A 12,722-nucleotide genomic window follows, 5' to 3' on the forward strand; every position below is an offset into this window, starting at 1 on the left:
TTTATTTTCTCTCCTACTACATATTGGCATTAGTTCATTAGCTATACTATAAAGAGAGAGGGTGGTCTACATTTACTAAATGTATATTTTATACAAAATAGGGATTACTTTTAAACTAAATAAAATTCTAAAACCAAATCAAATAGAGGAAAAAATAATGTTGATTAAAATATACTTCTAAGTATATAAAATTTAACAAATATGTGAACTTTATATTTGAAGACAACCAAGCTGATGGTTTTGTCTTCCTAAAATAAAAGTTCACTTTAAGTCAATTTTATTCATTTTAATAAGGGTTTTATGCCTATTTCTCCTGGTAAAATTATCCATATTTATTTAAACAGTTTATGGAAATACTATAATATTTGGAGGTATATTTATTTACATTTTACTTTGTTTTTTAAGAGGAAAACATGAGGTTCTTGTTTGGCTTAAACTGAAAACACTCATTTTTGGTATGTCCTTACCTTCCTTTATTTTTTTCTCCTTTTTCTATGATTCTGCTTTCTGTTTCTTTGGGTTTTGCAAAATTAATTGCAATTAACAATGGCACATTAATCAAAGATTAAATACAGTAATTATGTATATATTGATTTGTGAAACATAAAACTACATACACTGAGGATATGGTCAGAAAGTATGATAAATAAAGGTTTTCAGTATTTTTAAACAATGCATTCAACCAAAAGGGACAAGATGCATAAATGTTACATCATAATTCAAGCCCATGTATGAAATAGTATGTCTTAGGATATACATAAGGGCATTGTTACTACAAATTCTAAATCAGAAGTACTTCCTCAAATGATTTTAATCCTGTGCCTTTGGCCTAGTTCAGTAGACTTCCTAATTTCAAGAAGCTTAATAGAAAATCAGGGTCAGAACTTAGTAGTGTTAGGCTAGTGGATAATTCCTTAAAGTTGCTCATCTTTCTACCTAGACAAATCAGGCAGAAGATTCATGAACCTGAATTTATGTCTATGTTATGATTATGTTAGGTGACTGGAAAAAAATAATTTTCCTTATTGCATAGACTTTATTTTTACCAAAACTAATGGTCATTTTAAACAGTTGCTAATAAGCATGTTAAGAAACTTGACTATTCCAAATTAATTATGGGAATTATCATATTTAATTGACATTGTCAAAGTGCTCTTCCATTTGGGGATTAAAACACATTGAATATGAAGAGAGTACAACTCCCTGATGGATTTTTTCCTATACGATTCCTTACTTGTATTGGGTACTCAATGAATGTGGGCTGCATGTATAAACAGGTAGATTAAAGTATTTAAGGAACCTGACAACAAGGAGAAAGTCAGCATATCTATTTGCCTTCTTTCTCCCCTCCTTTTCCTCCCCTTCCTTCTTTGAAAACAGAAAAGCCATGCCAAAGGAATCATTGTCACCATCTTGTACCACGTATGCCAGTAATTCATAGTATAGTAATACCTAGTCTTCACCCAACTTCATGACATATTAAGTAGACATATAGTTTGTGAATTCTCTCATAGTTCTTGAAGCTTTCCGAACTATAGATAATGAAAGTAAGACATAAGGATCTTCAACCATGTGAGCAGTGTATTTTTATGTGAACTTTGATATTTTTATAAAGCTGAAGAGATAATTCAATATATTTTTTTTAATCTAATCCTGAGAAAAGCTGCAAATACAGAGAAACTGGGGAGCAGTATCATCTTAAGATCCCTTGAAAAATTATTGACTGATAATTCAAAAAATATTTATTTTTAATGAAATTATGATAGTTATATTCCTTGTAGTTTTATATTTAAATCAATAGGAAATGGATAGCAGAAAAATATAAAAGTATATCCAATATTTATCTAGTTTTGCATATTTCATTGATCATCTCATTTTAGCATCTTATCTAAAGGGATGAGATTCATAATACTGTCTCCTAAATTTAATGTCAATTTCATGAGTTAATTTTAAAGCAGAGCCTACCCAAAATAGAATTATACATATCTTCATCTTTTATGTTCATAACTTCAGATATCATATATACACACACATGAAATTGGTATTCATATGCCAAGGAAGCATGCTCAGGGTACTTAACATCTAATTTCCTCCAGATTTATTTTTTTTCCTTTTTCTCCTTGGAGTAACCTATTGCTTTCATTAGTCTGCATTCTGAATTGTTTTTCTAAAGGGTGAGCAAAATTGTCAAGTTCATGGCTTTACAAGATGTGATCCTATCCTTGTTCTCCATGGTGTTTCCTACCATTTTTTAACAAAATTTAAACTTTCCTCCATATCTAGGCAAACTCCTAAAGGATTCTATTTAGGGATATGCACAGAGATACATGCACCAAAGTCAGAACAGTAACAGAGCATTCTGAAATAAATTACGTGAACATATGATATGACTACAGTGTAATTAAGACAGAAGATCCTCAACCATTGAAACCACAGAAAATAATAATTCTAGACAATCTGCTTCAACTTGCACATAGGACTGAAGCCAGCAATAAACCATGTAGGGACAGCCCTTTGCTAAAAGCAGAGAGAGATTGTTCGTGGCGGTGGTTGATTTGAAGAACCAATAATTTACAAATTTTTACATATATACATATTTATAAATTTATAATTTATACCTGGGTAGTCTGACATTAAGGACATATCTTATAATTTACAAATAAAAACAACTTTAAATGTTTAATATATATATATACCATGAAAAAACCCACACCCCTTTTATTGTTTGCCTTCAAACCTTACATACTTTATCATATAATTGCAAACATATTTGAATTACATGAAGATCTACAATGTATACAAACATATGTATGAAAATAAGGTCTTTTTTTAGTTAAATGTCTGAGTAAAGTGCATGTTTTAACTACTTTTATGATAAAGAAGGCATTATTAGAAGGGGATTAGGGAAATTGATGTTAGGTTCACTTATTACCCTTTGGTTTCTTTTGTCTTATGGATTATGTTGTGGCCTGTGGTGCTATTGACTATTAAGTTTGTCTTCATTGGATACTCTCTATTATTAAAAATGTATTTGTGACCTTGATTTCAATATAGTCATACAGAGTACAGAAGAGAATCACATTTTTTAAAAAAGAAAACAGAACAAAGAAAAAAAAGGCAAATGAAAGCAACATTGTTTAGTTCTTTTTTGCTTTTTTCCACATCAGAAGATATTCCTTTTATTGAATTTGAACATACCTATTTTATGCACTAGACTCAAATACTGTACAAAACTGCAAGAAATTACACTGTACGACTACACGTTTCTACAAAGACATCATCATAAAGGTGATCTCTTGGAAAAGGTCAACTAATAACTGCTAATATATGTGTGAATCAAAAGGGCTTTTAGAGTGTCCAGAAGCCTGGAAGCTATGGGTCATATGCAATCTTTGCATTTTTTTAAAAGCAGTCTCAGGGCATAAAGGATATTTTCAAAAGGTTCAAATGAAAAAAAATTGTCACTCTTATTCAACATTGATATAAAATTGAAAACGGCTTCTAACCTTGCTACTTGTGTGTGAGTTGTGTGTATGTGTGTTTGTGTGTGTGTGTGAAATAGTCAATAATTGCCAGTAATGCTTTAAAGTTCAAGTAAAAAAATGTTCAACTCTTACCAAAACCTTTTCTGGTATACAAAGCCATTGTAAAGTTATGTCAGCAAAATGTAAAGTTGCAATTTACAAAAGCAGATTTACATTAAATGTTATCTGAGAAAGCTGCTTTTAGGACAGAGAAAAGGTGCCACTTTAACTGCCTATTCCTTTAGAATTAGTGGCTTCCCCAAAATGATGAAGAGAGAAGCCTTAAGGCAGAATTTTCTGTATTAGTAAACAGGAACAAAGAGTATCTTACAGTTTTCATATATATTCTCTAGGACACAAAAGCTCTGATCAATTTCTGAGGAGTGGGAATGTCAGCATTGCTCAACAGTCTTCAATGTTTGAAATGAATTTTTCCTGTCTCCAAACCAAGTCAATTTGTCTGATCCATCTCAAAACAACACACACTTGAAAGAGTAAGACACTTTCTCTTGTGAAATGGAGACACTAAGAATTTAAATTGTCTGTGGCTGACAAAAGTAATGTGCAGAACTTCAATGACTGCTTCATTGACAACTTTCCAATAAGGTCTAAAGGTAAGAAAATAATGACTATGGCATTCGAACAGTTACTCAATTCCAAGCATAATTAATATCCTGTCAGGCTGTGAGTCATCTAAAGTTTGAGGTCATCATACTGTAATATGTACATGAATAAACAAACTGTACAGAATAATTAGAGGCTGAATCTTACTTCCTAGCATTCTTATGTGCACCAAACTCCCAAATACATCAGCAGGGATTCTGAGCACTCAGGGAAAGTGTTAAGTTTGCAGAGAACAAACCCTGCTGTTAAAAAAAAAAAAACCTCATCTTTTTTATGATAACTTCATCCACTACTGTAAAATTAGACATGAGTAGAGAAAAATCCTAACATCTAACTAAAACAAAAGTGTTCCAGAAGTGTTGTGTAGGACTCCCATTTTCATTTCTACAGTAAATAGAGGTCATATTCAGCATACCTGAAATTGACTTCAAACCAACTTCCCTTGGTACACCTTTGTAAAAGCAATGGCTCAGTTGGCATGGGTGCTATCTGCTTACAGATCCCATGAATTAGCAAATGTGGGCCTCCTTTGGAGACTTACTGATAAGATAGATTTCTATATACATTCTGTACATATTGGTTCACAAATTAGCAGTTATTAGTCAGACTGTACATAGCAAAACAACCTAGCAGATTTTCCTTTTGCACTATCCATACCAAATTGGAGTTTTGCATTTAAGTTGATGGAGCAAACCCTAAAAGCACAGGCTCCCTGTTTAAATACGTTGCCCAGTACACTAAATTAAATGTACCAAATAAGACTGGGAAAACTATTCTAGACATTCTGTCAATCTTGCTAACACTGTTGAATGTTTTCTTTGCTTCTGCTGGCTTTCCCTCTGGTTTCTTGTTGGTTTCTGCTGTGGTGGCACTCTTGGAGATGGTGGAAAGAACTGGGTCCTTGGTAATATTTGGAGCATAATTGGCCACGGCCACAGCATAAGCATTATTCTTCTTCATCACAGATGCTTTCTCTTTTTTCTATTAAAAAAAAAAAACAACAGAGAAATTACAAAGGTACAGGCAGAATTTGACAACTACTTTAATGGAGGCTTGGCCAATGAGTCCTGGTAGCTCATCAACTGGACTTGCTTAGAAGAATCATCATCCAGGCCATTATTCCAATATATTTTGACAACATATAACTTTTCTGAGAGCTTTTGAAAGTAAACAGCAGGGGCGGCTAGGTGGCACAGCGAGTAAAGTGCCAGCCCCAGAGTCAGGAGGACTCGAGTTAGGTTCCGGCCTCAGACACTTACACACACACACACACACACACACACACACACACACACACACACACACAAACTCGCTGTGTTACCTTGAGCAAGTTACTTAACCCCAACTGCCCTCCAAAAAGCAAAAAAAAAAAATAGTAAACAGCATATATCAAAAGGCAGTGAAATTGGGAAATTTTACTTCAATTCAGGAGGATTGTAATGTCATGAAGCTACCATTAACAGGGAGTACTTATAGGTACATCAGTAATGCTTATTTTGCTGCTAGTATGGCTTTAGTCTTTTTTAAAAAAGGACATGTGCTTATAAGAAATTGCCCAATGCTTCATGGAATGTTATAATATGACTAAGTGAAATACAGAGGGCAAAGAACATGGGAAAGTATGCCATAGAAATGTGTATTTCTATGAGGATACTCTCATTTAATTTAGGTCAATCTGCTATCTGGATTGTAACTTGTAAATACAAACATTTCAAGAAACTTTTCCCTTTTGTGAGAGAAAAACACAGTAGAGATGAAGATGGCAAGGTAAGAAAAAAACCTGAATAATAAACGAGTATATATGTGATGGAATGAATTTATCCTACCAGGTAATGGTAAAGTATATAGTGGGTTGTAAATAGCCTACAGCATAGAAGCAATGAGGAACTGTGAAGAAAAAAAATAAATGAAAGATGCAATGAGGATAATGTCAATAGGAAATTAATATTGGTTCATCATGTGGTGAGAGCAAGAGATTTCTAAGCTTTTTTTTCCTTCAGTGTTGTCCCATGATGTCAGGGAAAATCCAGGAAGACTTCCATTATGTTGTATAGATCTGCTGTAGTTAATTTATAGGCAGGTATGGAAATGAATTGCCTAGACAGACAAGGACAAATTAGTTATGACATGCATCCTCAGAGGGAATATCCTTCACAAATTCATCTGGGTAATCACAAGATTGCTACCAAGAACCAAAGGAAAGAAAGAAAATGGAACCATCCCCCAAATTAAAATAGTTATCATTTAAATGCCTAGAAATTTCACACTAATATTAATATAACTTTTTGCCCAAAAGAATTATTTTGAATAATTTGTGTGTATAATAACTATTTCTCAAACTTCTATAATTCAAGGCTGCTCTTTGACATGAAATATCTATGTCAAAATATACATATTAACATATAAAACATCACATATTAATATGTCATGTATTTATTTATTGCCATCATCTGCACTTATGGATATACCTTCTATATCAACATTTTAAAAAATGAATTAATGTTTGAACATGAGTCTGCAGATGCTATAGGGATATAGCAAAATCAATATCTCCTCCTCTTAACTTCCTAAAAAGAAGAAATAAAAAAGGGTAATTAAATCTCATTTTTAATGTACAGAAGAGAACAAAAAGAAGTTCAGAAGAGACAGGCAAGGATGCAGATATGAAAGTTAATGTTGAACTTATTTTATATTGTAACTAGAATTGCATGGAATGGAAATTCATGGTTTCATATATAATCTTTATTATGTTCTATTTTCTATGTAGAAATCATTATTATCTTTCTTGCTTTTAAAATTCAGCATCAAAAATTCAATATATTTTAAAATAATAATAATAAAAGAGAGTATTTCTTTAGGTGGATAACACCATAAACTTTCTGAACTGGGAAGCAAAGACCAGTTTTTCCTTCCTAACAATTCTAATTCTAACCAAATTCATTCTTCTATGGAACTAGAAATTGTTAGGCAGGAACTGTTGGTAATCTGACTATTCTTGAACTGTGACAAAAAGCTTATATATATATATATATATATGCTTTTAAAAATTCTCATATTCTTGTCAGATGTCTGACTCATAGGCATAACAATTTATGATTATCACTAATAATACTTGTTCACTTGCCATTTCTTTTGTGAATTGACAATGTCAATACACATTCTCACATGTCTTGAGATCTTATAGAAGATTCTCTAAAATTCTTTCAAATAAGTCAGTAGCCAAACTATAAACTGTAGACACTTTTGAATTCTATACTAAATGGCAGAATATAACATTTTCTCAGTTTGTCATCAATTACTCCAAACAGTCCTTTAAAAAATACAAAGTATTCACAAAAGAGTAGACATCATTCTTAAGGTCTTGGAGATTTGAAATGAATCCATGTCTTTCCAAAGTGAAGAAGAAGAAAGAGAGAAGGGACACTCCTTCTAAAGATAAAGCTAGTATTTGCTTTTGGATGTAAGGAGAACATCAACGAGATTTTTTTTTAAACTAATAGAACAGAAGAAATGTCATTTTCTGTATCTCAGCCAAGCACATAGTCATTGAATAGTTTGTATTCCTTGGGGCTTTATTAGAAGGTATTGATTAGTTCTCTTAAAAACAGGTAATAATAATGATTTTTAAAAGAGAAAAATTAACCCTGCTGGTATCCAACTAAGCCAGGATTAAGGCTCTATCTATGTATTTGTGTATTTAGTTTATGTTAACAGGGTACACAGGGCTTAATTTAATTATAGCTCTGTTAAAGACGATAAATGTAAATAGCAACACTCATTCTAACATATCCAGATATAGAAAGAAAAGGGGACTTCTTTTGTAGTTTTATCAACTACTTTGGTGATTCAAAATTATGCTATTTATATTTTTAAAAATCTTTCTGGAATTACAGCATAATCTTCACATAGATATTTTGAAAGTGAAAACATTAAAAGAAAAAGTATCCTTGCAATAGTTTGTTGATATTTCCACTGAAGTAGAATGAGACGATGGTGCAACCCAACATAATTAAATTCTGCTTTCTATTTTTAAAATGATGTCTTACAGGATTCAGAATATATTGAGAGTTTGTTTATTGCTATATCAAGGCCTCTGGGTATATGTTCAAAAATGCCAGTCATTTCAATGACTAAAGCACCAAGGGACTTAATTCAAGCCAGGAAAAGCCTGAATACCACAATAAGAGAAGCATGACCTGTAGCCTGGTGGCAAACCAAAGTATGCCCTCTGAAACCAAGAAGTGCAAATAATACAGTGAAAATAATAAGAATACATCACAACTTTAGAACTCCACTGGATAAAGCAAGTTAGCTTGCTTATGGCCCAAAGTATAACTTACAAAATTTTAGAGTTAGAAACAAGTTAAGAATAATTTAACTCCATTCCACTTCATGCTTCACCTTAAAAAAGATGGGGAAATTAATGTAAAATGAGATTAAGTTAATGTGTTAGTGATTACACTGAGATTAGCATACTCCTGAACCCCTTTATGAAAGATTTTGTTTTACATAAAATCAAGGTTCCCCAGGTCTTTCTTCATGGGCAAAAAGAAATATATTCTATGTGATGAAACATAAAATCCCTTCCTGGAGAAAATAATACATTCTATGAACTTCATGGGCTGGATTATAAGAATAAAAAAAAAATTTATCAAATGCCATATACATTAACAGTGAGACAATTATCTTGTTGTCAAATGTTAGTACCATAGACTTACAGCTGGATGGGCCCATAGAGATCATTCAGTTCAAATGCATATGAAGAAATGGAAGCCAAGAGATTTGAAATTACTTACCAAAGGATACATGGCTAGTCATTTACAGAGTCAGGTATTTTTTCTGTTTTTCTGCCAAGCATGAAATGCTCTTCCTCCTCATCTCTGCCTCCTGGCTTCCTTCAAGTCTCAGCTAAAATCTCAGTTTCTATAGGTAGCCTTTCCAAATCTCTTTTAATTCCAGTGCTTTCCCTCTATTAATTACTTCCTATCACACACACACACACACACACACACACACACTGTGTGTAAATATTTGCATGTTGTGCTCTCTATTAGAGCTCTTGCATATCCAGAGTTTACCTGGCACATAGTAGGCACTTAATGAAATGATTATTGTCTTACTGAACCCAGGATTCTTTGATACCAAGTCCAGCACTCTCTGCTTTATATCATCTTGTCTCTAACTATTCATACTCTGAAATCATATAAGAGGTAAAATACTGGAAGGGTAATTAGAGATAATCTATTCTAATTCTAATTTTGTAGATTAGCACAATGAAGAAAAGAGAAGTTAACTAACTCAGATAGGTGATTGTTATGGGAATGGGAATTTAAGATCTTTCCTGCCCCTGGGCCCATAGGCTTAAGTGACTCTGAGAACTTTCCTTGATTTGAAAATATACTCCACCCCTTAATATGCTGAATGTGGTCATCTAGAGCCTGTGGTGGGAGGCTTGTTTTTCAGGAATGCCCAAAACTTGAGACTTTGTGATTGGGCAGTGGGTCGAGAGTATCCTGACATTCTCTGAGCCAGGAGAAGGCTATATATATCCTGATGTGAGATTTTTTGGCGGGGGCTCACTTTGAGAAAAGTTATGTAATTTGACCAGACAAGACTCTGGGGAGCCATTGAACCCCCTGGTTTAAAAACCCAGATGTTTGTGTTTCCCTCTCTGGTAACTAACTAGGTGTGGATGTAATGGTCAGACAGCCTGTCCACTGATGTTTCTCTGTATTTTTTGTCTGCTTGTAACTCGTTTGTATTCTCTGAAGTTCAGGGTGCTGACCTTTTTCCCCTGAACTAAGTAAATGACATATGTTTTATTAAAGCAAGATTGCTAACCCATTTTAAGTTTCTTTCCTTTAGAAAAGCAGATTTAAGAACGTGTGTTGACAGCCACCCTGGGTATGCGATGGTGCTTGCTGTTACAGTGATTTTAAAAAGTAGCATAGTCTGTCTAGAGTATGCCCCACATATAGGGGAATACTGTGAGATATGGACAGACAGGTACAGAGTCTTCAATTGTAAGAGGTGGGTGGATTGCATATTACCATCAAGAATTTGTGCTTTCAGTAAACAATTGGGAAATGTTCAAGGATTTTGAGTAAAATAATTAGTTGCATGTATATGAAAGATTAACCTAAACACAGACTTACTACGTACCAAGCACTTTGCCAAGCATTTTACAATTGTTATCTTTAAAATCCTTAAAAAACAACCTTGTGAGATAGGTGGTATTATTATCCCCACTTTTCAGAGAAGGAAACTGAGGCAAGGAGAGGTTAAATGATTTGTCAAGGGTCACACAGATAGGGAGTATCTATATCTGGATGTGAATTCAAATCTTCTTAACTACAGATTCATCATTCCATTCACTCTGTCACTTAGTTATATGAAAAATGTATTGAAGTGTGGAGAAATAAGGGCGAGGGACACCAATTAGGAAACTGGTAAGAGTAATAGAGTGGATTGAATATTAGACTTATGAGTCAGGATATGTGGATCTGACCCTTTACTCTGATGCTCCCTAGAAGTGTTATCATGGGCAAGACATAACCTCTCAGCACCTCCATTTCTCCATATGTAAAGTGGGGAAAATAATACATTCACATCTATTCCATAAGATTCTTGTAAGAAAAATACTTTGTAATTTTAAAGTGTCATAATTATCTACTTGTCCAGGTAGGTGGTGATGAAGATATTAATCGGGGTGCAAACACTGGTAATGGAAAAGGGGAGTCATATCTGAGAGATGTGGCACACTGTTAAAAAGCACTGGTTAGGAATCAGAGGATTTCTAACCTTGAGTTCAAGATGCCAGGTCTGCCACTTACTACCCATGTGATTTTTGGCAAATCACCTTACCTATTTAGGCTTCTGTCCTAGACTTATAAAGTGGGGGTTGGCATAGATGACCTTTAAGGAATTGTCTAACTAAAAATCTATGATCAATGATATGGCACTTTTTCACTGACTGCATATAGGAAATTACTGAGAGGAAAAAGTTAAGAAGTAACAATTTTATAAGCTAGGGTAATGGGTGAAAAGCTAGAAATGGAAGAGATTGCAGTTTTGAGGTTTTTTTTTAATATATATTAATTCTTTTGGAGTATGCTGAATTTAAAATATTTCCAGTGCACTCAGGTAAGGATACTCAGTAGGAAAACTGAAAATCCAGGTCAGAATTCTCAGAGAAATATATGTGGTCTGGAAAAACAGATCACAAGATTTTGCTATAATTTAGTGATAAAGTCATTATAGTATATACTGAAGATGAGAGTGAAAGAGAGAGGGGTACCAAAAAATAGAGGGGGAAAGCAGAATCCTGGGAAATATTTTTTCTTAAAGAACAGGAAGAATGAAGAAAGGCCTGAAAGGCAGGCAGGGAGGGCATAGTACAGAATTAGGGGGAAAAAAGCAATGCAAAATTGCTTGGAGGGGTGTCATAAAAGCCCAGAAAAAAAGGAGAACTTTAAGGAGAGAGTAGTCGACAGTGTCAGTCAAAGGCTCTGAAAGCTCCCAGACATAGCTGTGCCTTAATAGTCATTAAAAATCATGTTTGTATGTACTGAAGGGCCATGTAACAAAGGATGGAGAATACATGGTGACATTCCCAGAATGCTCATAAGGCATATGATTGGGATATTGGATGAATGATCTTGCAAAAAAGTTTGGATCTTCAAACTACAAAAAAATACACCTGTTCCTACCCATGTTCACTAATATCAAGAACTCATGGGTCCTGTTAATTCCTTATATCAAAACCATTTGTCAACAGGAAACACTTTAGTTTTTCACTAGAATATTGATTCCCTTGGAAAACCAAATTAAGACAACATCGAATAATAATAAAAAAAAATATATATGTACATTACTTTTAGGTGTAGATCATAGATTTAAATGGTTGCACTGGAGGATTTTCTTTAGGTCCAATGAATACACTTCTATGCTTATGAATGTTTTTCTTTAATACTTTACATGCTTCATGTTAGATATACAACTAGATTAAGACAAAGAAAACAATCCAGGCCATGCTTATTTTCATATGGAGCACTCTTTTTCAATGTAGTGCTTATCAGCAAAGGGAACTGATGATAAATGAACCTTTAACTTGAAAGAGAGAGTGAAGAATCATAGGAGATGGAACACATGCATGACTAGGGAAGTCAAGGAAATTTTAAAAACAGTAATATGTGTCTATGGCTTGAGGGTGTGCTGACTTATACAAGCAGCCAGTTGACTTCAGGGGAAATGTTTTCAGAGCCTGAATTAAATAGAATCACAATCCTTTGGAGTTTTGTCTGGCTCCACTTAAGGACAGATCTTCATGGACAGAATTTGCTACCATATTGGAACCAAGTGAATTTATCCATCCTTCCACTTCTTCATATTTCCCTGCCTCATAAGTACCTGTGAATTGGTATGACTTACCTTTGGATCTTTTTTTTTTTAAATTTGTTATCTTACCAAGTTGTTGCTATAAATGAGAGGAAGACACAACTGGGAAAGATAAAGAAGAAATTCTGGACAAATCATCCTACACTTAACTATAAACTTACATGAATCTCTCTCTCT

At 33.7% G+C, this 12,722-nt stretch overlaps 1 protein-coding gene across 1 annotated transcript in view; it reads right to left on the reverse strand.

The window, feature by feature from the left end:
- Window positions 1-248: 248 nt before the first annotated feature.
- The window catches only part of GABRA2 (gamma-aminobutyric acid type A receptor subunit alpha2), a 142,300-nt gene continuing 129,826 nt past the window's right edge, over window positions 249-12,722 (reverse strand). The window contains exon 10 of the mRNA XM_069105173.1: window positions 249-5,129. Within this exon, the coding sequence (XP_068961274.1) occupies window positions 4,824-5,129 (306 nt within the window). The 3' untranslated portion in view covers window positions 249-4,823. The remainder of the gene's footprint in view (window positions 5,130-12,722) is intronic.

Source organism: Petaurus breviceps, unplaced genomic scaffold, assembly GCF_028583685.1.
Source record: "Petaurus breviceps papuanus isolate PSGF00001 unplaced genomic scaffold, PetGlider_PUasm1.0 76, whole genome shotgun sequence".
Taxonomy (NCBI): Eukaryota; Metazoa; Chordata; class Mammalia; order Diprotodontia; family Petauridae; genus Petaurus; species Petaurus breviceps.